General features: G+C 37.1%; 1 protein-coding gene across 1 annotated transcript in view; it reads left to right on the forward strand.

Moving 5' to 3' along the window:
- The window catches only part of LOC118809306 (cadherin-12), a 176,443-nt gene that overhangs the window by 80,683 nt on the left and 68,990 nt on the right, over positions 1-26,770 (forward strand). The window contains exons 3-4 of the mRNA XM_036572469.1: positions 15,196-15,490; positions 26,359-26,478. Of these exons, the coding sequence (XP_036428362.1) occupies positions 15,196-15,490; positions 26,359-26,478 (415 nt within the window). The remainder of the gene's footprint in view (positions 1-15,195; positions 15,491-26,358; positions 26,479-26,770) is intronic.

Genomic DNA, 26,770 nt, shown 5'->3' on the forward strand with positions numbered 1-26,770 from the left:
GCCATTTGTGCTCTCTTGGACTCCTGGCCATGGATGGCTGTAGCATCACTGGGGATCGAACTCGTGATCTCCTATTGACAGATCCAACACTTACAGTGCCACTTAGGAGCCCAGCTGTAAAATTTTCTGAGTGAAAAATGACATGATAGGTAAGTCCTCAGTGAAGGTCCTTTGGTCAGTTTCACACAGACAAATCCACCAATTGCACATGGTGAGAGGCAGATGACATGTTTGTCAACCCCTCTTCATAGCCTCATATCTCTGGCGATGAGTCATGTACGATCTTGCGATAAGATGGAATCGAAAGGGCGACTCTACAGATTCAGGGAATGTTTGAACTGTATTTCTAAGCTGTATTATCACAAAGCTAGAGAAACATATATAGAAATGTTGAATTTGGGCAGGTTTGTGGGCCCCAGAGGGTTAAGTGACAATATAAAAGCATTAAGCAAGAAAAAACATCTGCAGTTACTTGTAACAGAAGTACTCCATGGCACTAGTGACAGAAAGTGAGGAAAAGACAAAGCTAAAAACAGAGTTGAAGAAGAGCGTAGAAAAAACTTCATCATCAGTTATTGGCAGCATGAACCTGTTAAATTAATTTTAGATATAAAGCATTTCATGAATCTCACTTGAGTTGAAAAATACTGGCCATATAGGAAATGTAAAGATGTTAACTTTACAATTGTTAATAATCCAGTTGTTAATAATTTTAGGTTAATTAGTTTTGTCTTTGTGGTTTCATTTGCGCACATGGTTGTAGATTCCAGATATTAAGAAATGTGTCTGTTTGTTTTTTTTTTATTTTTTGTAATGTGTTTGTCTTAATGTATTTGTGGTGTCCTTTAAATGTCATGTTGTGAACATCTGTTTGTTTCACAGTTGCTGTTGTATTGTAAGACTGTGGGCCTTGGTAGAAAATTGTGGTTAATAAAATCAAATGATCTCAACTAAATCATGTGTAACCACAGTCATAAATGCATCCACAGAGAGCTTTTAGTTTTTAATATGTGATGACTCATTCAGACATATATGGCTGATGACATTCAGAAACCACAGAGAACATCATTGTGTTTTATTAGCCGTTCAATTAGCTGCTACCTTTTGATTCATTTTACGTAGCTACCTTTAAAATCAGACATCTTTCTCAATGTATGTGTTTAATACTAAATATGAGCTAATTTGTTTTTGTCTGTGTGTGGTTTAAATCATAGGCCAGAGGTAAATGCATGACACACTCCATAAACACATGACCTACAAGCCAGCCAAGTCATTAACTTGCATAATACAATCACAGCCTCCACTCCATACTAATTGGCCTCAAATGACCACAGAGAGAATCTCTTCACTGACCTATACAGTAATCAAGGTTACCATGCCCATAGACCCTGCAAAGCACACCACAATTATCCACTCTCTGGGCTTATGAAGCATGTCTAAAGCATTGGGACTCTGACTGCCGTGGCCAACTGCAGGCTTCTCCCTGGCAACGCTAACTGCCAGTTTGAGCTTCTGTCTCATGGTGTTTTTATGAGTGCTCTGTTTGCTATGTGCAATGACCCTTAGATATGGATAGTAATAAGAAGCCTGACCTAACACTAGGAGTGCAAGCACCATTATTGCTGAAGCAAGCGCTAAATCGACACAAACAAGTCAATGAGGCGTTTCTTCAAAACTAATGGATTTGAATTTCTCTAACTGGGTGCTACTTTCCATTTGTTTGTCCTCTGGCCAATATGACTGTACAGTGATGTTCAAAATATATTTTAATTATAATAATAGGGCTTTGGAATGGGATTTCACACTGCAGTGACTTTTGGGAAACTCACTATATTGTTTGGGAGTGAAAAGTTATGAGCTCCTAGCTAATGCCATGTGCAGCTAGATTTTGCTTTAAACTAACATTCCTGCCAAAATGAAAAGTGTAACCATTGTTATATGTTGCAAGCCTGCTTACTTGCCACCTACAGTAATGCCACAGTAGTCTGTAGAGTGAGACTTTCTGGTTTAAAGACAAGACAAAAACTCTTCTTGTGACATATCTTGAAAAGGGGAGGATATTTTGAAAAACTACAAATCCTTTGGAGTTGATTTAACATGAGCTATTTTTAAAAGTTGATTTTTTTCTTCCTTCTCGTTAGCTTAGAAATGTAGAAGGAAAGGTGACGCACGACAGGAAGGTAGCTGAATATCCTGCTGCAGCCATATAACTATAGTAACCGTCTCCAAATCATTATTTGAGTGTGATCCACTTTAATGGATTATTCAAATGCTATAAATGACTCATCAGATGAGGAGGACAAGCTGAAAGCTACAGTTAACAAGCTAGCTATAACATGTAGATACCTCAGTTTGCCTTCTTCTTCTCTGGCTGGAATGAAAAAAAAAATGTCTTTGGCATTAATTTTGAGCTAAAAAAAAAGATAAAATCACTCTTTTCTTTACAATCTCTTTACAATAGAGTTAATAGTTAGTATTAAATACAGCTAATAGTAACATTAATGATGATAGTAGTGGTGGTCAGCAGTACACTCACATAAGAAGAGAAGACATACGCTTCCACACTCATATCAGTTAACAAAGGTTACTAAGCTCTCATTATTTCTAACAGTTCAAACTCCATTGAGTCAGTATTTGACCAGGACACAACTGTTCTTATTTTGGCCTTATTTATCCTGACCGATGTACACTCCAGAAGAGTAATGTCTTGAAAATAAGCAAGCCAAACAAGATGAGCAGGAATGGAAGCTTCGAAAAATATTTTCAATATTGTCTTTTTGGCTGCCGTGAGGCCGGCCAAAAAATCGTTTTTTGATGAGTAGAAAGCAATTCTGCAGATTCATCAAGTAAAAGGAAAGTCCAAGAAACTTTGTGTAAAGATTTCCCTAAAATATTGGAGAGAGTTTATTCAACAGGTGTTCAAGATACACCTATTTGACTAAAAGACATCCTTGATAGGACATACCCAAAATATATGTGCATATATGTGCCAACTACTGTTGAGTTACATAAACGACAAGAAGGACCTTGTCTAACTTTACATTTAAATTGGGTGTAGAATATGTATGTATGTATGAACTTAAAATGAATCATTCAGTGTGCTGGGTTTTTTGAAGTAATAAAGCAATTTTTCCGCAATGTGACCCAGTAAGGTTTAACATTCAATTCACTCTCCCAAAACAAGGACATTAAAGGATTAGAATGTTTGTTTAAGGAGTTACATGTACACTGTAGACACCATGTCTCGCGATACAACAGTTGAACCTAACCATTTCTGTGAAGAGTGCAAAACTATTTAGTTAGACCAGGGGACACCACAATAAAGCAAATCTCAATCATAAATATAATAAAAGGAAAAAAAAACCTTCTTTGAGATCCTGAAATGATTTCAAACCCTCCTCATTAAAAATATCTTTCAGGGTATGCATGCCTTGTTTAGACCAAAATTCCAAAGGCTTGTTGCCTGTATTGAGGCTGCCATTATGCCAGAGAGGCATTTTACTAGTATAAGAAAAAACGGCCTCCCATAATTGCTTCCACATCCTTTCAGATGCAAAAAGAGTGGGCAACTATACAGCCACACACTTTTAGAGATTTCTTTAGAATCCCTGCAAAGGGCAAGTTCTGTAGTGTAATGGGTTGAACAATGTTAGCTTCCAGACTGTGCCATGGTACAGGGGAGTCTGCATTATTGCAAGCCTTCAAAGGTCTACTTTGAAACGCCAGATAGTATAATTTGGTTATAATCAGATAGTATAAAATCTGGAAGATATAATCCTCCAACACATTTTAGGCATTGTATATTTTAGAGTTGTATTCTGGATCTCCTGTTGTCCCATATAATTGTTCTCACCACAGAGTTAAGTTCCTTAAAATATCCATGAGAAGTTGCTGCTGGAAGCATTGAGAAAAGAAAATTTAATCTAGGCAGAACATTAAATTTAATAGTTGCTATCCTACCGTTGTGGGGACCACCTGCCGAGATCATTCTTAATCTTATCTAAAAGAGAATAGTTATATCTTATTATTTGCAATAATGTTGGTAAAATTGTAATGCTCAGATGGGTGAAGTGCTTCGTTATTGGAATTAGGGTGGGAATAGTATCAGTGATTGATTTTGCACTTTCATTAAGGGGTAGTAGTAAAGATTTATTCCAGTTCACTTTATAGCTTTCCAAATCTTTCAAAAAGTTTTAAACATTCATGAACAGAATCAGTGATATTTGAGGTGTAAAGCAAAATATCGGTGTAGAGTAAAATTTTGTGGGATGTATTTATACATATAATAAGAAATATTGATGATGGGTTTTGAAGATAAGTTGAACAAACATGGTGAAAAAGCACCCCTGACATGTACCTCTGCCGAGTTTGAATATTGGAGATCCAGTAAGTACATGAACTAAGGAGCAATAAATTGTTTTTACCATTTTCAAGAAGTTGGATCCCAAACCAAAGTGTTCCAAAACTGACCATAGAAAGTTTCATTTGATTCTGTTGAAAGCTTTCTCTATGTCCAGAGAAAGAACTGCAGCAGATGATGCATAGGAGTTAGACCAGTCAATAATATGAAGCAAAAACCTCATGTTATCTGAGGCATATCTTCCTTTAAGGAAGCCAGGTTAATCATAGTTTGGAAGTCTGGAAGCAAGTATTTTGGCAAACAATTTTGAGTCAGTAGATATCAGGCTAACTGGTCTGTAGCTGTAGCTAGGATCCCTTCTTTTCTTTTGTAAAAGTGTTATCAATGAAGTATTTTGATCCTTATGGAGAGATCTGTGGGATCTGATGGGGATCAACAATTTCCCAAAGGACACATAGCAACTCAGGGGGAATCCTGTCCAAACTTTGAGCTTTGTTAGATTTAATGGAGTCTAGTGCCAATTTTAGTTCTTCCAGAAGCGCAAAGCACTGTCCAAAAAATCTTGCTGATCATTTCTTAGTTTTGGGGGTTGTAGTTTGTCTAAGAAACTTTTGTACTCATTATGGTTTGCCTGGAATTCTGAGATGTATAATTGTTAAATTGGTAAAATGTCTCAAAGGCTGTATTTACTTCATCTCTAATTGCATGTATATTAGCTCTCTTTAATTAAGGTTTAACCATAAAGCTAAGAGTTTACTAGGATGTTCACCATTGAAATAGTAGGACTGTTTAGTACAGTGCATGATGAATTGTGCTCTTTTTAAAAATATACCATTTAGCTCTGATTTAAGAGCACTCAGCTCTTTGTCTTTTTCTGAACAATAATGGCTCATCAACTCTTGCTCCAGCAGGTTAATTGAGTTCTCAATTTTACTATGCATCTATATATGGGCTAACTTTGATAAGAGCAGAAAGCTATACATTTTCCCCTAACACTTAGTGGCTTCCCACAGAGAGTGGGGGTCACATGCCAATTCACTGTTGAGTTGTATAAATTTTATAAGGGAACTACGTGATAGGGTAAAAATTCTGGGTCCTGTAATAGGGAAATATTACACCTAATAATTAGGTTTATGTAATATAGGGGTGGGCAAAAGCAGTGTGGATAATGGAGAATGATCTGACAAGAGAATGGGTGAAATGGTTACATTTTCAAAAAAAGGAATAGGAGTAGGTGAGATAAAAAAGTAATCTATTTGATAATAGCTTCAACAGCGTTAAAGTCACCACCTGTAATAAGCTGGTGATCACCAAAACCTAAGATAACATGCATTAATTTAGGAAGAAATGTGAGGTCATTTTCATTTGGAGCATATACAGACATTTAAGCATATTTTACACTATTCCAGGTACTAAGAATGCAGGTAATGCGGCCTTCATTTTCCCCACCAGAAGAATGGATAGAAAAGTGCAATATCCCTGCTAAAAGCATTAGAACTTCTTTAGTTTCATTTATAGTCGAGAATGAATCTACCACCTTGAAATGTCTATTTTAAAATCAGTGCTATGGATTTTAAATGAGATTCTTGTATAAGAGCGATTGATGCCCCATTATATCTTAAGTAATCTTGACATTTAGTCCATTTAACAGCACTGTTTAGCCCATTAACGTTCCAACATATTACCTTTATAGACAAAATGCAACCTCAACACATCCAACAGGAAACTAAGGACAATAAGGCCTTTCTACTGACCATACACTACAACTGAAGATATGAGAGAATAACCTTATATATTTACATGGGCAATCCTGAGCACAGAAATTAAAACAAGAAAAAAAAATGAAGGCAGTATGCAAAGGGCTAGAACATGCTCTGCTTTCTGTTGTAAATTCGTTAGGATACACCTCAGCCTGAACCTGAATCCCCTCAGCCATCCAACCCTGTCTCCATCTGAATGAGGTAAACCCCTGTTACGGAAAATCCTTCAAGATATCTATCTACATATCAGTCTTGTCAGCCATCGCACTGGCGTTTGGAGGGAAAGATGAAGGAAGTTCAGCTGTGAGTTGTTCAACCTCCACAGGGGTCTCAAGAAGAGAAATCTTCTATTTGTAGGTGACTTTGACCAGGGTAAAGCAAGAATGAGGACATGCCATTTTGTATCTCTGTTTTGACCCTTGTTTTATCTCCAGTCTTTGAATGTAGATCTGCCTTTGTTATTGCCTGCTTGTGTTTTGACCCCTGCCTGTTGTATAGACTGGGTATTGGAATTCCCCAAATAAAATCTCTTCACATTCGCAAGCTGCTTCAGCCCCATTGTTACAGATTTGCAATGGTTGTATGATGTATCTACGTAATACATGCTGGGTAGTGTAGTGAGAGAATATTGAAGAATCAAAACCATATAAAATCAGGAATTTTGTCACACTGATGAAGCCGAGGGATACAATGTTGAGCCAAAGAATACTGTACAAAAACATTAAAACACTAATGTTAGGCCAGAATTGTCCTTTATTCTTTACAGAAGGAATCACTGTAATATAATTGCAAATAGTATACCATGCTAGAAATAACATGGCAAGTTTACTTAATATTAATAATAACGTTATGTTTACCATCCAAGGTTAATTGTAGTTATTGCAGGTAGAGCTTATATGCAGAAATGTTGTTACCAGTCTAACCTGCTTAGCATTCATGTACAGCCATGCTGCTATTTTGTACCCTTCCTCATATGAAGCAAACAAAGCAGTGTGAAGCAAAGAGATCCAGAAAGAAGTCTCTAATGGGTATAAAGTTCAATTTTAATTTACAGAACACTGATCTCTAAAATGATTGCTTGTAGTTAATTCTGTGGAATCAGACTGCAAGAATAGCAAGGCATCTAATTAAGAGCACCCTCGTTTGAATACTTTCCCAAAGCCTTATGGGGAAAAGGCACAGTACCTTTCATTTGGGTGGCATTAGAGGGGTTTAGTCACATTGTTTTGGTTGCCCTCCTCTTGTTTTGAGCCTGTTTGAAAAAGACTTTTAAAGCTTCTCAAAGAGCACGGCAGGCTTTGTGTTTGTGGCCACACACCTTCCACAACTCTATTTAGTAGATCTTACAGGCAATTGTGTCAGTATATTTGAACGTTTAGTTGACTATGAAAATGTTTTTATCAACAGCTTGCCTCACTGTTTCCAGGTTAACATAACAAAATGGACTTAAATTCACACAGTAAACATGTTTGAAATTTATATCTACAATTTTACTTGAAAACACTACCAACTGTAATCTAGTCAGCTTTGTGCCCTGAATAAATAGAGACTGTCATTCTAAGAGTTATAAGATTAACCCCAGTATTGTTTCAGTTTATTCATGCAGGGGCAAAAAAGGTCTGAATGACTTCAGCATCAACTCAAAACATTTGTTGCTTTCCATAACTAGTTTAATATAGATTTTTACCCTTACATGTGCTTTATGCAGTTTTTAAACTGCTTAAAAAAAGCAAGTGCCCAAGCCATCATAAAATGAGAAAAAATACTTGGAAAGCTAAAAATGGGTTAACAGTCCAGATATTGTTAGATAGTTCGTAGGACTCAAAATGATTATTTAGACTGATTTTCTCGAAATATCATGCATTTGAGTCCTTTTACTTTTGAGCACTTCCTAAGCAACACAAATCACTCACATTATCTGTTTAACATAAGCATAGGATGTAAACAAATAGCTCCTCCAGATAATCTGGTGGATAAATCCCATAATGCAGCATGACGTGATGTATTCCCAAACCGTAAATGACTCAAGAATTTCACATTCAAATGTAATTGTCCATCATTAAGGTATTATCCTTATAAGTTTAATGTACAACTGCCATAGCTGAAATGAATCCACAATACTGATGAAACAGTGAAATGGAGAAGTTTGATGTAACATATGGCATTTCATCTAAAGTCATATCTGAGCAAAGCCATAGGCCACACGCACTGATATTTTCACTGCTCGTTTAGACCTGATGCCAAACTAATTCTAGGGCTGCAGATGTGGAGTCATTTGTAAGGATTACTCTGCCACCAATTATGCATCTGACTTGCCAATAATCCAGTGGCCCATTATAACGCGTTTAGGGAACTGAAGACATTTACAATGGTAATGTATGTTGATGATATAGAGCATGTACGCAACAGTGAAAGAGTATCTAAAAAAAGGATATCTAAAAAAGGATAATGACATCATTTATCTTGACTGCCAATACAAAACACCCCCCCCACCCCCCCCCCCCCCCCCACACACACACACATTTTTAACGTGTTCCACTTTAATAATAGGATTTCTGCTTGAAATCCTCCTGAAGCATATTACAGAACTGCTAATGCTTCAATCAGTATCACTTACTGCCCTTTTCCAACAGAGTGGCATGGGGATTGAGAGCAAGGTGGATATTACTATGGCTAAAACCAGATCTGTTCATTGATCTTTTTTCCCTTACTTTTCATCTTAAATTATTGCAAATTGTGACAGATAGTGAAGGCGAAATAGCTCTAGCACAAGTATAGAAGGTTCATTTTTCCGTGTGTCAGATATCGTGACATTACGATATGAATATTCTCCACCAGTTAATTGATCACATTTTGCTTTTTGGCATAAAGTTATCAATATTGTTGATATACTACATCAGGGAAATAATTAGGCTGGTGTCTCATTGGATCTACTAAGCTAATTTGACAACAAGAATCAATAAATGTGCAAAATTCCTCTAAGCCTTTAAATATCAAACCTTTTAATGGTATATCCAAAAGCAAATGTCACTGTGTACGCATGTAATTAAAGAGTGTAGACCTCACATAGTGAGTAGTAACACTTATGCTAAATGTTGCAAAGTACCAAAAAGATCAATGCAAAAAGAAGAGAGCTATCTTGGCAAAGTGAAATGATTTTAAATGTAGTCAATGTATAAATAAAAGATTATTCAGCCTACTCTGAGATATACTATTGGCATGTAATTTGGTTCATTTAAGCATTATTTCCTAAGAGAAGCTTAATAAGCTTATAATATTCTTACAACAGTAAGATGAGGAATATTACATATATTGATTATTATATTAAGATCATTGCACTTGACAAGATAACATTTTTTTCCAATGATTTAAAAGAAGTCCTCTATGTAGAAGTAACCATTTAACTTGTTTGTATTCTCAATGCTTGATGTGGCACTAAGAGTAAGTAGGGTGTAAAGATATTATATTGGCTTTGATTTGATTTGCCCAGCTGTTCATTCTCCACAAACTGACTCCATCTGTTAGGAAGATATTGTGTGAGGGCAAACATACACATAAAACAAACATAAACCTAAAGAACAAACACATAAAAAAAATATTACCGAATTCTCAAAATACAAATCCATCTAGAAAGTGAAACACAGTTTACAAACTATTCATCTAAATATAAAAAGTGGGTAAACAACGTCTCATGGCCTGCATAATTTTACAATGATCCTCCGCCTTAGAGCAGAAAAAAAAAGAAATATTTTTGTCTATGCCTTTTTACTGAGAGATGGAACAGAGAGAGAGAGTAAAAGACTCAGAGTCTAAATACACACAGACAAAGATGCTGCTTTCTTTTCACCCCATTATTATAATCTTACTATTCCTTTCCTGTTTTAGTCACGTAACCTAATCAAACCTAATCAAAAACATCAGTGATCCATTCAGAGATTTTGGCTATGTTCCTTTTAACTAGTTTAAATCTGCTGCCAGGTTAGTTACGTTGGCCACAATAAAATGTTTGTGTGTAGATTCAGAGCTTGACAGAAATAGTCACTTTTCTGCATCAGCCATAAAGGGTTAGATGCGAAAACATGCAGCTGGGTTTGACATGTGTAACCACCGCTAGCTTGGCACTAACCTACCACTGCAAATCCCACAGGGGAGCAGAAATTAGCATTATCATAGCAGGGATGAGCATACAGTCATATGCAAATGTTTAAAACTCACAGGCAAATAATATTTTTTTTGATTTTGTAAGTGTGAATATGTTTAGAAGATCACATGCTTTACAGGAAACAAACTTAACTATGCCATTTTTCTGCAAACTGTAGTGCACAATTTCTATTTAGGTGCTGCATTTAACATATGATTTGCATTAAACATAAAATTTAAAATATGCCATAACTTTTGCACAGGCCACATTCTCACCAGTATGTTAAATTCAGCAAATAATGTGTTCTCTGTTGAGGAAACTTTTGCATACAATTGCATAATAGTATATGATTTTTGCCATATTACTCCCCTTTAACTGTATGTGTGAGAGCACATACACACATGTTGATAAGCAATACTGATGTGTCCACTATTTCACAATTATTCATTATTCTGACCTGCAGACTTTTAGCATAATAACAGTAATGATCACTACATTAAACACAATGTCTGTGAAATAAAGGTGATCATTTACATTTATTTACATACATTGAACCTTTTTTTTAATCTGTTTTTTCTAAAAAAAACAGGTCTCTTTCTCACCCACACACACAGACAGACACACACCTGTGCAGAAACCAGTGTTTGGGGTAACATGGGATATACAAACACAGTGACCACATTAAAGTTCCTTAATAATAATAATTTTGTTACTTGTGTCACTTATATGTCTCTAGTACAATATTGATTACGCACCATGCATTTAAAACATATTTCAAATATATATTATCTGTAGCTGCCCTTGTATGTATTCTGCATGCATGTGCTACCTGCTACAGCTGACTGTGCCACTTCAACTGTGAAAATGAGCAGTGCAACATCTTTCCACCACTGTAAACTCCACAAGCAATCAGTCAAAGCATCTCATTATGCCAACACTAAATAATAAAGATCCTAATGCCAAAGAAGACAGAGCGCCAGTGTAACCTAAACAAGCTTGAGTGTAACTTCAAAGCTCCAGCAAGAAACCTCAAGAAAAAGTTACTGCTTTTTTCTTACCAATCCTCCTCCGAGACCCAGAAACAGCTTTGGTGAAAACCATATTACCAGCTATCTGAATAACAGAGGAGAGAAGAGAAGCTGCTCCAAACACCGCCTGAAGCAGCTTTCAGCAGAGGATACATGAGTGCATGCTACGCGGGAAATCATTTACAGGTTTCAGCGTGGCATCACTGCATGATGTTAAGCTGTGCTCTTTATGTGTTTTATTTGTATTTATACACTTTCTGTATTGTGTATATTTGTTCTTGATTTAAAATAAAATACAAAACATGGATGTGAAGGCCATGTTAAGTAGGTTGGTCCTGTGTGGTAACTGCAGTTGGCTTGTTGGAGTATTAGGGGTGCTTTTGCTTTCAAATGAACTTTGTGATGGGCTTTGATTTGATTATGTTAAAGTGGATAAGCTGTCCTTTTTCCCCTCTCCTCAACTCCTCCACAACCTTTCAGGGAAGGAGAAAAGAGCAGTAAGAAGGGAGAGGGAGGACAAGAGCAGTAGCAAAAGTATGTGGACACAGCCAAGAAGCAGCTCTTTAAATTCTGCAGTTTATTCACAAAGACTTTATTTCGAGGCTGCAGTTTTGAGCTGTTTCTACCGGCTCGTTTCTAGGGTTTTTAAACAGCATTAGCTGTTTTTAATTTTGTTTCATTATTATTTCCTCCTTCCCTTTCTTTCTTCTGGAAAAGATGCTGCACTGCTTGAACAGCCTGTGTGGGCTGATGGACACCAGTAAAAAAGACCGCAGCAATGTTGAGCTGCTGAATTTGCCGCTCTATGACAGAAAGCTAATGATAATCTGACTGTTATTATTCCCGTATCTTATTATGGCCCCGCCGCGTCCACAGCCTGCAGAGCTGCCTGCTAATTGTTGCTATTGTGAGCAGGGGGGGGAAGTATTTGATGGGCATGCTCCAACACCTGTCGGCTTCCCTGCAATGCACCCATGCAAACAGCCGTTCTCCAAAGGGAAAGGAGTTTGATCTGATTCAAATTATACAACGATTTCCTAACCAGTTGAGCTGTAAATGTGAGTGCTTATTATCTTGGACCATGAATGGCAAATTGTGTGTGAGCGTGTGCGTGTATATTTGTTTGTAAAACAAACAGACACAGGCTCAATTCGGCCTAGCTCTACTAGCTCTGTTGAGTCTAGATTAAGCCTCAGTGCTCCTGTTTCCTCCCTCTCACGTTTTGCCTCCCCATACCACCCTTTTTCAGGTCGCAAGTTTTGTTTCATCAGCTCCTATGCACTACTGAATGATATTTGCATGATAATAACTTGATTATTTTCCCCTTCTCCTACTTTACGCCTGCTGGATATTCTCTGACTACCTTCTGTTGTGCACGGGAAACTGCAAAGAAGTTTCCCGCCGAAAAGTGTATAAAGCATATGGGCAGGCTGCCTGTTCCTAATGCATTCCTTTCATTTCTGGGATATTTTTCTTGAATCCTTTGTTAAGAAAAGCCTCCGTGCATGTGTCTGCGCCTGCTGATGTGCTTTTCCCCTCCGTGCTCTACAGGACCCAGAGGATGAAGCAGCGCATTAGAAAGAGCACTCTAGTGCTACTCGCCCATTAATGAATCCCTTTATGTCATTGATTACTATTGTTAGCCTAATGGAATTTTTAATTAGTATCACTCAACTTTCCCCAGCAGCAGTTAATGAGCAAATGTGCTGTTTCTTCTCTTTGCAACATCTCTTTTCTTTAAACTCCATCTTTAATTGTTCAGATACAAAGTGCAGATAATTAGGGGATAATTCCCTAAATACACTTTCCACTGCCCACCCAGACTGAGTATTTTAAGCAGAATGCTGCTATTATCAGTATGATTCAAATGGTATGAAGGAGTTTGAACTGAACTTGCCCTACCCTAAGATGCATAATGTTATAAGCCATGCATAATATATGTTGTGATGGAGTACAGCAGCATAATTAAAAATACATGCAAAATTAGCATTTTTAGATGTCTATTAATCATGTTATTGCATTATTTGCAATTCCATTATCTACTGATTAATCTATAATTTCATTATGTAGTATGTGATAACTACAAAATAAATTTTGTAAAATACACAGTATACTGTGTGTTCTGTTGCTTGGCAACCATAGCCCAAGTTATTTATTGAAAATTGGTGTATTTTATCACATTGGATTTTGTTCATGTCATGTTATAAAAGCAAAATGTCACTCAAGGCTGCATGTTACAGTGATTTTACCAGTTAAAGTGCCCCCAAAAACATCATAAAATGTGCAAATGTAAAACATAGAAAATTGTTGAATAAAAGTAATTAAAAATCTGAAGATCTATGATTATGCATGATTATGCAAATTACAAATGCCTTCTTGTCTCCCATTTCTAAACCCTCCCTCTCCCCCCCACTACTTTGCACGCTGTCTCTATGTTTTATAAGACGAGGCAGATGCTAATGCTATCACATCTGACAGTTTATTAGATAATGTGGAATTTAAATCTAACACAGTCATAATTTAAGATACCAAACATTTCAAACAAGCATGCTACATTAGTGCAGGCAGTTCCTGTAGGTGTAAGCAAGTTTCCTGTCATCAGGATGTAATCCTCTCATTAGTATATGTTAGTATATTGGATCATGATAAGTTCAAGCTCATTCATGATGTACAAAACTAAGCTGCCACGCAAGCTTCTCACAAATCACTTTTTTTCTGAATGTACTGGGAAATCCTGTGTCTTCAGTGGAGAAAAATAAAGCTTGAGCTGTGGCAACACTTTTGATACAAATATCACACTTTATAATCGCAATAAACTGTCCAAGAGCACTAAACCATTTTGAGTGCTTGAGGTCTTTAAAAAATTAACAAAGACCTTTACTTATATCACTAACAACAGGCTGCTCCTGGCTTCTTGCTTTCATCTACTGTAACTATTTTCAGCAAGCTCCACAACCTTCAGATACCAACCTACTCTTTTAACCTTGTGATTTGAGCACTACAGTACAAGGACCCTTTAATACTGAGGTATCAGCTTGGGAAAATTCTTGATGAGCAGAAATGTACTGAGCAGTATTATTTTCCTATTAAGAAGTTTGCTGTTGTTGGAGGTGGTATTATGAGTGACACAACTCTCAATGTGAACATTTGGCCTCTAGGCTCACAAAAAAAATAAATAAATAATTAATAAAAAAAAAAACGGTGTGTCATCTGTCATCTGTCATCTTAGGGGGAAAAAAGGATTCAGCCAAAAAATGTTGAGTGCAGACAGAACTAGGTCAGGTTAGCCCACCACCCAGCCAACAGAGCAAGTGTGTTTAAAGATCACAGAAAGAAGAAATGAAGAAGAACCTCTCTCATGCAACCTACATCTGCTTGCCGTTTTCAATTCATACGTTCATAGATGTGTCAAAATCTAACTAGTACAGGCACCATATGATGAATAATTTATTGCCTTACATGAATTTGTATCATTAATTTGCTTCCTTACTACTACACTGTGCCAAAAAGCATTCTTTGGAGCAGTACCATAGAAGAACCACATTTAATTCCCTAACGGACATTTCAACGGATAATTCTTTAAATAACAATTTTAATAAAAGGATAAAACGAGAATTAAAAGAAACTTGACATGATGTAAATGTTCTTTACCCATCAAATATTTTTCTCCCTAAAACTGTACCACATCTAGAACCTATGGCAAATCAAAATCAAATTCAAAATCAAAACAATTATCTAGGAAAATACCTACCTGCATATTACATAAGCTCATCTGCCTGTTTAGACAGTATTCAATTATTCTCAAATTGAATGAAAATGATCTTGTTATCATAATTATCTGCCCACAGTATCTTTTCTAACTCGTCATACTGATACTTAATGTCTGTCATTTCTCTGCTGCATCAGCTGCACACGGATCTGGATAAAGGAGACAGCGTGGTGAAATACACTCTGTCAGGGGAGGGGGCCGGAACCATCTTCACCATCGACCAGACCACCGGGGACATCCATGCCTTACGCAGCCTGGACAGGGAGGAGAAGCCTTATTACACACTCCGAGCCCAGGCTGTGGACATCGAGACCAACCGGCCTCTGGAGCCTGAGTCAGAGTTCGTCATCAAGGTGCAGGACATCAACGACAATGAGCCAAAGTTTCTGGAGGGCCCTTACACAGCTAGTGTCCCCGAGATGTCGCCTGTTGGTAAGGATACTTCACTGGCTGATTAATACTTCTGTGAAGATGCATGTAAACATATTGTCCTCAAGATGCAGGTAAGGGGTTTAATGGTGAGTGCAGATCGCAGAGGCCCACATGCACACATCTAAATCAGCTGTTATGTGTCTGGTATTAATAGAGAGTTTGCTGCAGTTACTCATCCTTTAGTAAGGCCTAATACATGTTACTGATGTTGGATGATTAGTTCTGGATCACAAACCTGTTTCGGCTACTCCAACTCAGGCCAAAAGTATTAGATGGTGCTCCATCACTTCACTGCTCCATGGATTTATACCACTCTAGCTGAGTTTTGGCATTGGCCAAAATCTGTAGTTCCACCTTGAAGCTAGGCTCATTTTGTCCACTCATCCAACTATAAAATGTGCTGCTTTTTAAATGGAAAAATCTTTCTTTAAGGTCAAATTTAGCCAAATAAGATAAATATAATCAATAACAATTAAATACAGAAACCAATGCAATTCATCACGATGACTTATTTAAATAGCTTTTTACTACAGCATAAGTCTTTTTTTTCCAAGGTTGAAAACAGATTGCTGGCTGCTCCTTAGTGTGCATGTTAATGTCACATGGTGTCAAACCTATGCAAAGGTCAAGATTCGGCCTAAGAGGTGTTTGTTGCTACAAATATATATTCGTTTAGTCCATTTCAGAAGACTGTTTGACCAGACATATCCTCTGACAAAAGTCATCCATGGAGGATGCTTTAGAAAAGTTTTCTTTTGTATGTTTGAAAATTCTTTCTAAATGTTTGGGCCGCTAAAAGGTAACAGCCAAGGTTTATCATTCTAGTGCCACCTTTCAAGGCTTTCTGATTTTTTTGCAAAAGTTTTCCATTACCTGCAAATTATCTATTGATTGAATGAATTTACTGTCCAAGGTAAGAGCACAATAGTGACTGTTTAACACCGCTATTCTATTCACAATGCCTGGGCTCAACCCTGTCCAAGGTCCATAAGCTGCAGGTCATGCCAAGTTGACTCTTGAAAATACATCATTGTTAAAATCCTTAGAAGCTGCAGCTGTCACTGGCAATCACAAAAGCACAGTGTCGATAGGGTTCATAGTCGATATTAATTATATCTCACTCATAGCTCATTGAAATAAGCTGAGAAATTCTGTTGGAAGTGCAGATTCTAAACTTTGAATCAATACCGCACTTGTGTTCATGAGTGGAAGTGGATATTTATCTGATTTGAATTTGATGAAAAGTTATTGTTCTGCATAGTCTTGTTATGCAGAAAGAAAAGCCATGGTTTTTTGCCACATTTTTCCATTTGCACATCGAATCAAACTAAAAAGTGGAACATGCAGACTTGCTAGCACTATGGATGCACAACCAAAACAGCTGAAGAATCAGCAGGCATCTGTTCCAAACACACAATAGGTAATCTGCCAATGTACTGTATTTATTTTGGACAGTCCATGTTGCAATGTATTCGATTCATGCACTTTATTAGCAATTTATTTAATTCATGATGTTTAGATTTTTCGTATAAGAATTTAAAATGCAGTTCTGATCCATAAAGGAGGTGAAAATCTTAATTATATTGCAACACTGGCTAATAGAAAGATACTGGACATGGGCTAGTATGTTTCATTTGTTGATTTAACCCAAACATGGTGAGCATCGGGTAAAAATGCCTGATAGGACATATAAGTCGTTATAAGTCGTATTTAAGGACATGTGACATAAATTTACATGAACATTTATAAATGCTTATTCCAACAGGTGGCAGTTGTTGTAAAGACTGCTTTTGTTAATTTCACTGTGTTTTTGTTGATATTAGATGTGTCACAACACTGTTTGGGATGAAATAACAATATCTTTTGATAGCTGATGTTTTGTGGTATTGTGTCCATTTCACAGTTTATCTCCAGTTTTTAATAGTATTCATTTCACATGCAATTCTTAAAATACTATACTGGACATTTTAATACAGAGAAAATTTCCAACCGAAGTCATTCTTGGAGATGACACAAACTGTCATACAACTATCCTACAGCAAAGTGGTATTTCATTGAGTATTAAATATTGTGTAGAGGAAAGCAATTTCTTATAGCACCACCACCAAGAGAGAAATGAATGTGACTCCATGATGCAGCGTTTTGTGTGCCAGAACATCCAGCAAAAAATATTGGAACAAAACGCTCATTTTACTTAAGAGCCAAATAAAATATACATAACTCATTTTAGTGTTTTGGCATTACTAGTACGATTCATAACAACAAAATGAAACTCTCTTTACTGAAGCAGCAGAGAACATAAACATAACTCTGTCATTACAGGGTCATGATGTTGCTTTATGGCCTCATAGAAATCTTCTGAGCATAAAAATATGATACTCTCTTTAATTAAGTGCCAGAAAAAATATACATAACTCTGTTCTAACAGAGTATCAGTATCAAAACCCTCACAACATAACTACAATATAGTGGATTTTCATTTCAGTGCTACCACTGGACATAAATGTTATGTTAACTTGACAATGATGTTGACAAAAGCAGCCTTTATGACAACTGCCGCTTATTCGAATAAGCCTTGGTAAATGTTTGTGCAGGTTTACTGCAGTTGTCATGAAGGCTTGTGTAACTCATGTAGCCTTACGAACTTGACCTACAAGTAAAGTTTCACCAAAAATGGCTAATAAAAATCAGCCAGATCAAAAGAAATGGGAAAAAAAAGAACCAGCCATAAAAATTCATGATTGGTGCATATGTGTATGTATATATATATATATATATACATACACACACACACACATACACACACACACACACACACATTTTTATTTCTTACTTTGTGCAGAAACAGAAAATGAATACTTTTAAGAGATTACATTTCACCTACAGCCAATTTGGTCAGACTCAGAAGATAAAACCACACCAAATTCCGAAACTGTCACTGAGAAAGCTTTTCAGTCGGCAGCTGTGATAGAAGAACACCTAAACAACCAGGAATTAGCCAGAAATTAACCGAATATCATTCGCCAAACAAAATGGGTTGTAAAATACTTTACAGACTGGCTGGAACAAAACAACATTAATATTGATCTAGCAGAAAACTGACAAAACTGAGCTAAACTTGATAATGCGGCTGTTTAATGGCTCAGTCTGATTTGGTCAGACTCTGAAAATGAGACTACACATTTGGTGAATTAAAAAGCTTCCTCAGTGGTGATGACAGTTTCAGAATTTAGTGCAAGGAGCTGGAGAACGAACTGCTGGCTGTGCAGCGAGTGAGCGGAGTTCATTACTCTGACGTAGCAACAAGCTGCTTGTTAAAGAACTATAATTTGGCGGAAGGAATTGCTAACATTAAAACATTAAATGACACGTTCACAGCCCAATTTATTTATTTCTTACTTTATTTATTTAACTGTTGTATAAAAGCATACAATACAACATATATACATACATCATCTAAACCGCTTAACCTTCTGGGTCGCGGTGGGGCGCTGGAGCCTATCCCAGCCTATCTATATATATATATAATTACATTTGAATAGTATAGTAATTATAATTATAGTAATTGTAATTAATATGGACTAAGAGTAAATGTAAAGGCATTGAGGCACCTTCACCCAAGCCCGAATTGGACTATATGCTAGAAGACTTTAAAAACACTGTGAAAAGACTTTTAAAAGACTGAAGTCTGACACCCTCTCACATCTAAAGACAATGTGCCATTAGTCACAGAGGTTTTAGTCACAGACTATGGTTTTGAAGAGAATGGAGATCTTGCAGAGTCACTATTTGCAAGACTGCAACTAGACTGCTTTTGAGATTATTTTCCATCATGCTTTTGGTGGAAATTTACAAGAGAAACTGTATAACAATGGAGCAGATAAAGAAGCAGTCTTGGCCACGGCTGTCCTTGAGTATTAATGGTTTGTTCTGAGAAAGAGCCAAAGAAAAAAACAAGACACTTCCATTTCTGCCCACCTTTTTTCTTCCTCCACTCCATCATGGCACAAATGAGAAGACATGTCAATGAGACACTCTTGCTCACTCCACAACTCCACCAGTTTTGCCTTCTTTTGCACAGTCCAGCAGAACACTCCCTTGTGCTCTCTCTCTCTCTCTGGAGTGGGTGAATGAGACCCTGAATGAAATCACGGATGATGAGAGTTAGAAGGTTTGGCGTTCTGGTTAAAAAATATCGGGGAAAGCCCAGGCCAGGCAATGCCCCTGAGCTCACCTAGTGGTTGTTGACACTGTCCATGTCACTATTTGCATGAGCAAACACTAAAAACTTGATATTATGATTATGATATAATGATAATATTAAAAACGGTTGATTTTATCAGAATGTCAAGACAAGAAAAAGACTGACTTAAGATAGCTATCCTGCCCATCTTACACCAAACAATTGAGATGAAGGGAGCACCACAACTCTAGCAAAAGTATCATGATTTTATTCCGACATTGGAAATTTGTCTGTGACAGTGAAATCGCTTGAATAGTCATTTGGTGTGATGACCGCATAACTCAGCTAAGCGCTCCGAAGTCTAAAGAGAGGGAATTTTTAATGGTTTAACAACTCCAGTTCCCACTCTTGAGAATTAGCTTCAGCTCTGACCTCTGAGTCTTGTTAAACCTGTTCATCCAGGTGCTACATACACTTTCTTTTAAGCTGCTCTCCAAGCTCAGTAGAATCAAGCAAAGATTCCACAGTTGGTTTAAGAAGCTGAAGAGATCTGCAGAAGATCAAATCAGTGAGCCTCATTCTAGCTTCTTCAAAAATTCACACAATGCATGCACCCTTTGGTCTGACACACAGCCTTCAGTAGCAAAGTTTTGTACTTTGTGCTTTGTAAATTATAGTACTAGTTATGTAGTACTAGTGCATATTTCCTACTCCATAAGGAAATGTATCATACATTACTGATTAGGACTCATGTTTTTGGTGGGGACAATTACACTCTTAAAAACATTAATAAAAGTTGCCAAAAAGTGTTCTTTGGAGTGATGCCATAGAAGAACCACCACTGGATCCCTAAAGAACCTTTAAGTGGGTGGTTGCTTAAGGGATCATTTCTGTGAGTGAGGTGTGTGTAAAGAACTTTTTAAAGGTTAAACCTTTAAATGACCAGGTTTGTTACACACTAAGGCTTATTATTCAATAACTACTGAAGTGTGCAATGAAACTTTGGGCCCTGGCCATTTAAGGGGTTAAAGAACCTCCACATAGGACCTTAGAACCGTACATCCAAGCAAATAACCACAGGAACATAGGAGTCAAAGCTGTTGCCCTGGCACATCCTTTAAAAGGTTCAGCTTAAAACGAAGCACTTGACCTATTGATTTCCACACAGATTAATTCAACAGCTATAAGTACAAGTAATTCAGATGAACATTGCGGCCCTGCTCACAAGGGCCACATTGCATAGTTTGTTAAAGATGTAATGGCATCTGATTTGGACGTGTCCCTTTTAATACGACATTTAATGTGACATTAGACTGCTCACAAGTCCCTGGAGTGACATTAGGGGAATAAATGGCGCCATTATCCTAATCTTTGGATTCAGATGGGCTATACTTTTGCAAATGGGGTGTCATGACATGTCAGACTGGTGAATTCTGCTCTAGCCCACACAGCCACTGAAAAGACTGTGAAAAAAGAAAGGAGTACTCATGTTATGGTAAACAACCTGTTGAAAAACTTGATCATTTATATTCAAGTAATGAGTGTTTTTGCATTAAACTGAGAGCTATGATTACTTAACATAATTGCCACAGAAATCAAAGGCAAAATAAATAAATTAAATGCTTGCCGGTAAAGGACTATCTCAGAGCAATCCTTTCAAGCCATTATAACTATGCCATAAAATATAACATTAAGGTTGTAAACCAGCAGTGGTTCTCTCTTTGTTCTCTCCCAGTCTCTCTCTTTATTCTGCACCCTGATTTAGTGTTTGCACTATTCTAGTAGCTACATTGTTGAGCAGACTTTAATGGACTGTAATTAAGTTTAAGACCATTCTTCTTGGCTGCCCTTGGTTACAGTGACTGGCACCATGGAACATTATCACTCTTAAATGCAGGCTGTGGTGTCACTGGCAGATAGCCATCTTCACTCTGTCTTTAATTAAAGCCACCAGGTAGCCTGCCATCAGAGAACGTTAAACATGCAAGCATGTGGAAACAATGAAAGAAAGAAAGGAATCCTACTGTGCACTTGAGAACATGTTAGTAGGTGTGAGTATAAAAAGTGAAAGATAGAATTCATGTGCAAATTATAATTGGATCTGATAAAAAAAAACGAGACGTAGCAGAACATTAAAGGAAAATAATTACGTTAGGGTATATAGATCTTGTTGCTTCTAATTCACCTTTCATCTGTTAAGAGTGCAGGAAACCGATTTGTCAAACCATACTGTCTTTCTTATGATCAAAGCAGGTTCCTCATAGAGCAAATGCCAAAAATATTCAAATAAATAAAAGGAGAACATTCAGTTTTACATCGCCAATGGCAACAACAAGAATAAGAGACAGACTAGAGGGGGGAAAAAAGCAACAACTCAAGCACATCCCTGTGTTGCTGTTTGAACATAATACCGCAGTGTGCCCTGCACTGCTTTGAACCACTTTTCATGCTTTCCCCCCGAGGATGACAGATCAAGGTAATTCACTCGGAGATTGCCTTTCTCTTGATCTGAATGGCAACAAAAATGAAATGAAACCCCCTTCAACAGTCAGACGAATGAAAGCCACTCCCCGTTGCCAATAGCCTAGCGTGAACGGGACAGTTTATATGCACTTCATTCTCCTCAGTCTTGCCGGATGACTCTGAATGCCGCACTGCTTAAACTATTTCTACATTCAGAGGCCAACGCTATGAAAAAAGCACCAGTGTAAGCTATTTCAATAGCCATGTCCACAGATAAGAGAAAGATTCTAGCTGCTCTTCATTAGCACTCTTGACTCCTCAGGTCTCCGGAAAGTATGAGGCCTCATGAGGGGAATGTGGCCCTTTGAATGAATGATTATAGATTATTTTTCTATGTGGGTGATGAAAGAACTGAATAGCACATTGACGGACGCAAATGTGTGCGTTGAAGGAGCATGAAAATCAGAGCTAATTACATCAGTTGGCTGAAGAAAAGTGAAAGGTCATCCTTTGGGGAATCAGCTCTGCCAGAAATCTGAACGGTTACTCAAGCTGGTTTTTTTATGTTTCAAAGACCTTAATGTGGCCTTGTTTGGTTATTTACATGTAAACTGTACACATTTACATATATAAACACATATAACAGAAATTAAAAAAAAGTTTTTTTATAATTAAATTAAATAAAAAGTTGTATTGACTCCACACACCCCATCTCATCTCCAGGCCTTTTATTTTATTGTTCTGTTTTAAATCATTAGGTTATGAAACGATACAAATTCATACTTTTCACCTGAGAAAAACTTACTAAGGTACATAATTGGACCCTAAAACTGTTCTGTACTGTTGTCCCTTTGAGGGTACATTTACATTGTTTGTACCTTCATGAACGAAAAATGTACCTGCACAGTATCTTCATTTCTAACAGTGTATAGAGTAAGAAAAACCTGAGAAAATACATAAGCAAACTTAATACAGTAAACACAACCCTTCATTTTTGACCTAACAGGTACGCCTTTGTCTGTCAATTGTGACTGTTTTGCGTAGTCATTTACCGCTATGCCATTCTCTTGCAGGTTGCAGTAGTTAAGGTTAAGTATAGCTTCAAATAAGAAGCCTTTTATAATAACCTTTGGGTCGAAAAACCCTAAATCTGATGAACATTACACCCACAAAAGACATTGGACTGAACAGTATTCTTGGTGCATGGTCGTGACGCGTTTGCTCCTGGACTGCCCAGCGTGGCAGCCTACAAGAGTCAATGTCTCTTACTGAGACCCTGACTAAAATCCACTGATAGCTAATGTTACAATGACAAATAATGATGATTCTTAAAAAAAAGCAGTCAACGCATCAAAATGTAATCAAAATGCATTCATCATTTGGTATAATTTGGTATAATTCATTTGGTATAATTTGATGATAAATATACAAAAATCATACTCAATGGAACAGAGCAAGACTCTTCATTTGTCATGTCAGGTGTACATGCATATAGCCAGGGCTGTCCTAGATGAAAGGCTATAACGTCAATAATAGACTACATGGCAGTGCATTCTGTATAAACATAGCAGGTTTAGCATGACTTGTGAACATGTATGAAAAATGAACAGTTAGAAGGAGGGTAAACATTATTATATTATTAATTAATGTAGTCCTTACTAGCAGACCCACTTCTTACACTAGGCAGAGTTAATATACTTCAATGCCAGCTATGGACTGTGTTATAGTTTATTTTCATTAAGGGTATATGACTGCAAGATGCATATCCTGCACTCATTTGGTTGGTCTTGATCGTGCACATCCTCAGAGATAAACACTATCAGACATTCTGTTATCTGTATCTTCTTAATATGAAGAATAACACATATTGCTATGATGAACTTTATTGCGTGAAATCAGAAGCAGTCAACGAGGGTCTTTTGGTCCTGGATAAGAGATGCACCTGTCCTGTCCTGTTCTAATTAATACAGCTTTCAATCCTCCAGATATGTCAACAAAAGATATGCAGACTACGATGTAAATAATGCTGCTCCCACAGCACCTGTGTGCACACATATGCACAGTGAAAATCAAATATGACAAGGCCTTAAGAACATGCTGTCAACCACCAGTGTTAACAGTGCTATTGCATCAGTCCTAAATCCTCTGGAAGAGCACAGTCTTCCTCCAGCATCCCTACAGAGCTGCTACACTATCAAACATGGCTGAGCTTTGTTTGTTGGATTAAAGCCTTGATCTTGCTCAGCCAACATTTTAATGCCATTGTTAACCATCTGCTAGCTGCAGGGTGCCATGCTATTAAAGGCGTGTTACAGACAATAAGCAGATTAACTTAATGTATCCCAAAACTGCAGCCCTGTTTTTTAAAGAAAGGCAAAAAATTGTCCAAGTCTCCCCAGATAAAATCACAGACATTCACCTTAGCTATCAAAAAGAATATCAATGGGGAAGTCTACACTTTCACTGTTCATCTTAGAGCAGCACAGAATAAATTACTATTAAAGTATCCTAAATTCTATCTCAGTTTTGCCACAGGGCTATGGATTACAGCAATAGCACTACCATCCATGCTAATTAAAAGGAAGGGAGCGAGGGCTCTGTTTTCCTGGGCAAAATAATGACTGTGAGTGTGTGAGTTTTTCACATGGCTGGAGGGTCGTACTTCTGCTTTAGCATACCTCTACTCTGCATTAGCGTTTTGTTTGTATAAGATGTTATACAGACTATTGGATCTTTATCTCTTCTTGTAAATGGCTCCATAAAGTGTCTTTATTAGTACTGCAATGGATGTATAGCCAGACTGCAAAGAATTATTCTGATGAGATATGTTGTATCTTTTATGAATTGCCAGTGAGAAACACCAGTAGTTAGTTTTAGTTTTAAATATCAGTCAAACATGTTGGTAAGCACTATTAAACAAATTTATTTATTCACTCATTTATTTTACTTTTTAACTCCTAGAACCCTAAGTATGCACTTTGCATGGCCTTATCCTATGTTTCATACGTCAGGAAAAGGGTAACTTACAGATATGATATACTTAGGATTTATGAAGCCTAACAAACTGCCCATAAAGCATGGGCTTAGGGTTCTATGGGTTAATAGAACAGAATTTAGAAGCAGGCGTGCTGAAGAAATAGCATCTGTTTAACCATCATCTTAAAAATGAAAACAACTTTTGGTCAACTCATCAATGATTGAGGGAGTGATCCTTTATGGCACTCAAAACCACTTTATATGGAAGTGTGTGCTAAAACATTGCTGTATTTCCTGGTGCAGAATTTTGCTGCAGCTTTGGACAGCTAGCTAGGCTGCATGGGTTTGTTTATTCTAGGAAACTTATTTGGACTATACCTGGTTAAGACTGATACTGTTGCCTCAAATTGCCAGAATCTCACACACACCACCAAATCACCATCTCCAATGAGACCAGAGTGCAGAGCTGACAACTACGACTGTGACTTGTGTCAAGTTACTATTTATCTTATTACTATTATTCATATTATTACACTTATTTCCCCCTGGAAGTGTGCAAATTCATAAAAGTGTAAACATGTCTGTTATTCGAAAGGTTTTTCAGTTTTGTAAATATTTAACTTTTCGTTGTTATCGATTTTTACCAAATATTGGTTGTAGCACTTAAGAGTAGGGCCAATATGACAACTGTGACCAATACGAATACAGATTTTAAGAAGCTTAAAATATTAAGTGGCTAAAATTCTGATAACCAATATCTAATACTCTCGTGGTTTCAGTTAAACAACGCTTTAGTTTTGGTTTCTCTAAATTATCTTTTAAAATGTTTTCATAGAACCTTCAAGCTCTTTTTACAGAATTGTATGGAAAAATTACTGTAAAAGTTATCCTGATGGTTTAAGTTTAAAGTTTGACAGTTTACGTGTACTTGTTTTATACATTTTGTGTTCAAATTTTCTAATTGTCCAGTTCTGTGGTATGTTGCTAGGAAAGACATTAGCAGATAAAGGCCATCACTTAAATAGTCAAAAAAATTGACAAGAAACATCCTCAAAAAAAAAAAAGGTTTTATTGATTTGGTACAATATAAGGAAAGCCAATGGTTTTCAGTGCTTTATTGATAGAAATTTTCCCAATAGCAAGAAATCTGCAGGACCTTAATATCGGCCACTATCACTGGCCAACCGATATATCACTAAAGCCCTAGTAAACAGGTCACTCATTCATACCCTGTGTCTTTTTGCAGGTACATATGTGACCAAAGTAACGGCGACAGATGCAGATGACCCCACTTATGGTAACAGTGCACGAGTGGTGTACAGCATCCTGCATGGCCAGCCATACTTCTCTGTGGATCCCAAGACAGGTAAACCCTGTTACACGTCAATGTATCTCTATAAATTAAAACAATCCTCATAACAAAAGTGTAACATCCCAAAAATAAGGGTTGGATCATTTATTTTTGTCAAACTGAAGTCAATGCACAGATTTCAGTTTAATTACAAAGTACTGACCCCATTAAACAAATGGAGAAAGACGGCTTGATTTGATTGCACTGTGGCCAGTCAGGGCAATAGATTTGTATCACAGGGCAATTCTAAACTCTAACTCATTCTGAATAGTGGGAAAGCAATGGACATGCTGTCACCTCAATAGCC

Source organism: Colossoma macropomum, unplaced genomic scaffold (assembly GCF_904425465.1).
Source record: "Colossoma macropomum unplaced genomic scaffold, Colossoma_macropomum, whole genome shotgun sequence".
NCBI classification, from domain to species: Eukaryota; Metazoa; Chordata; class Actinopteri; order Characiformes; family Serrasalmidae; genus Colossoma; species Colossoma macropomum.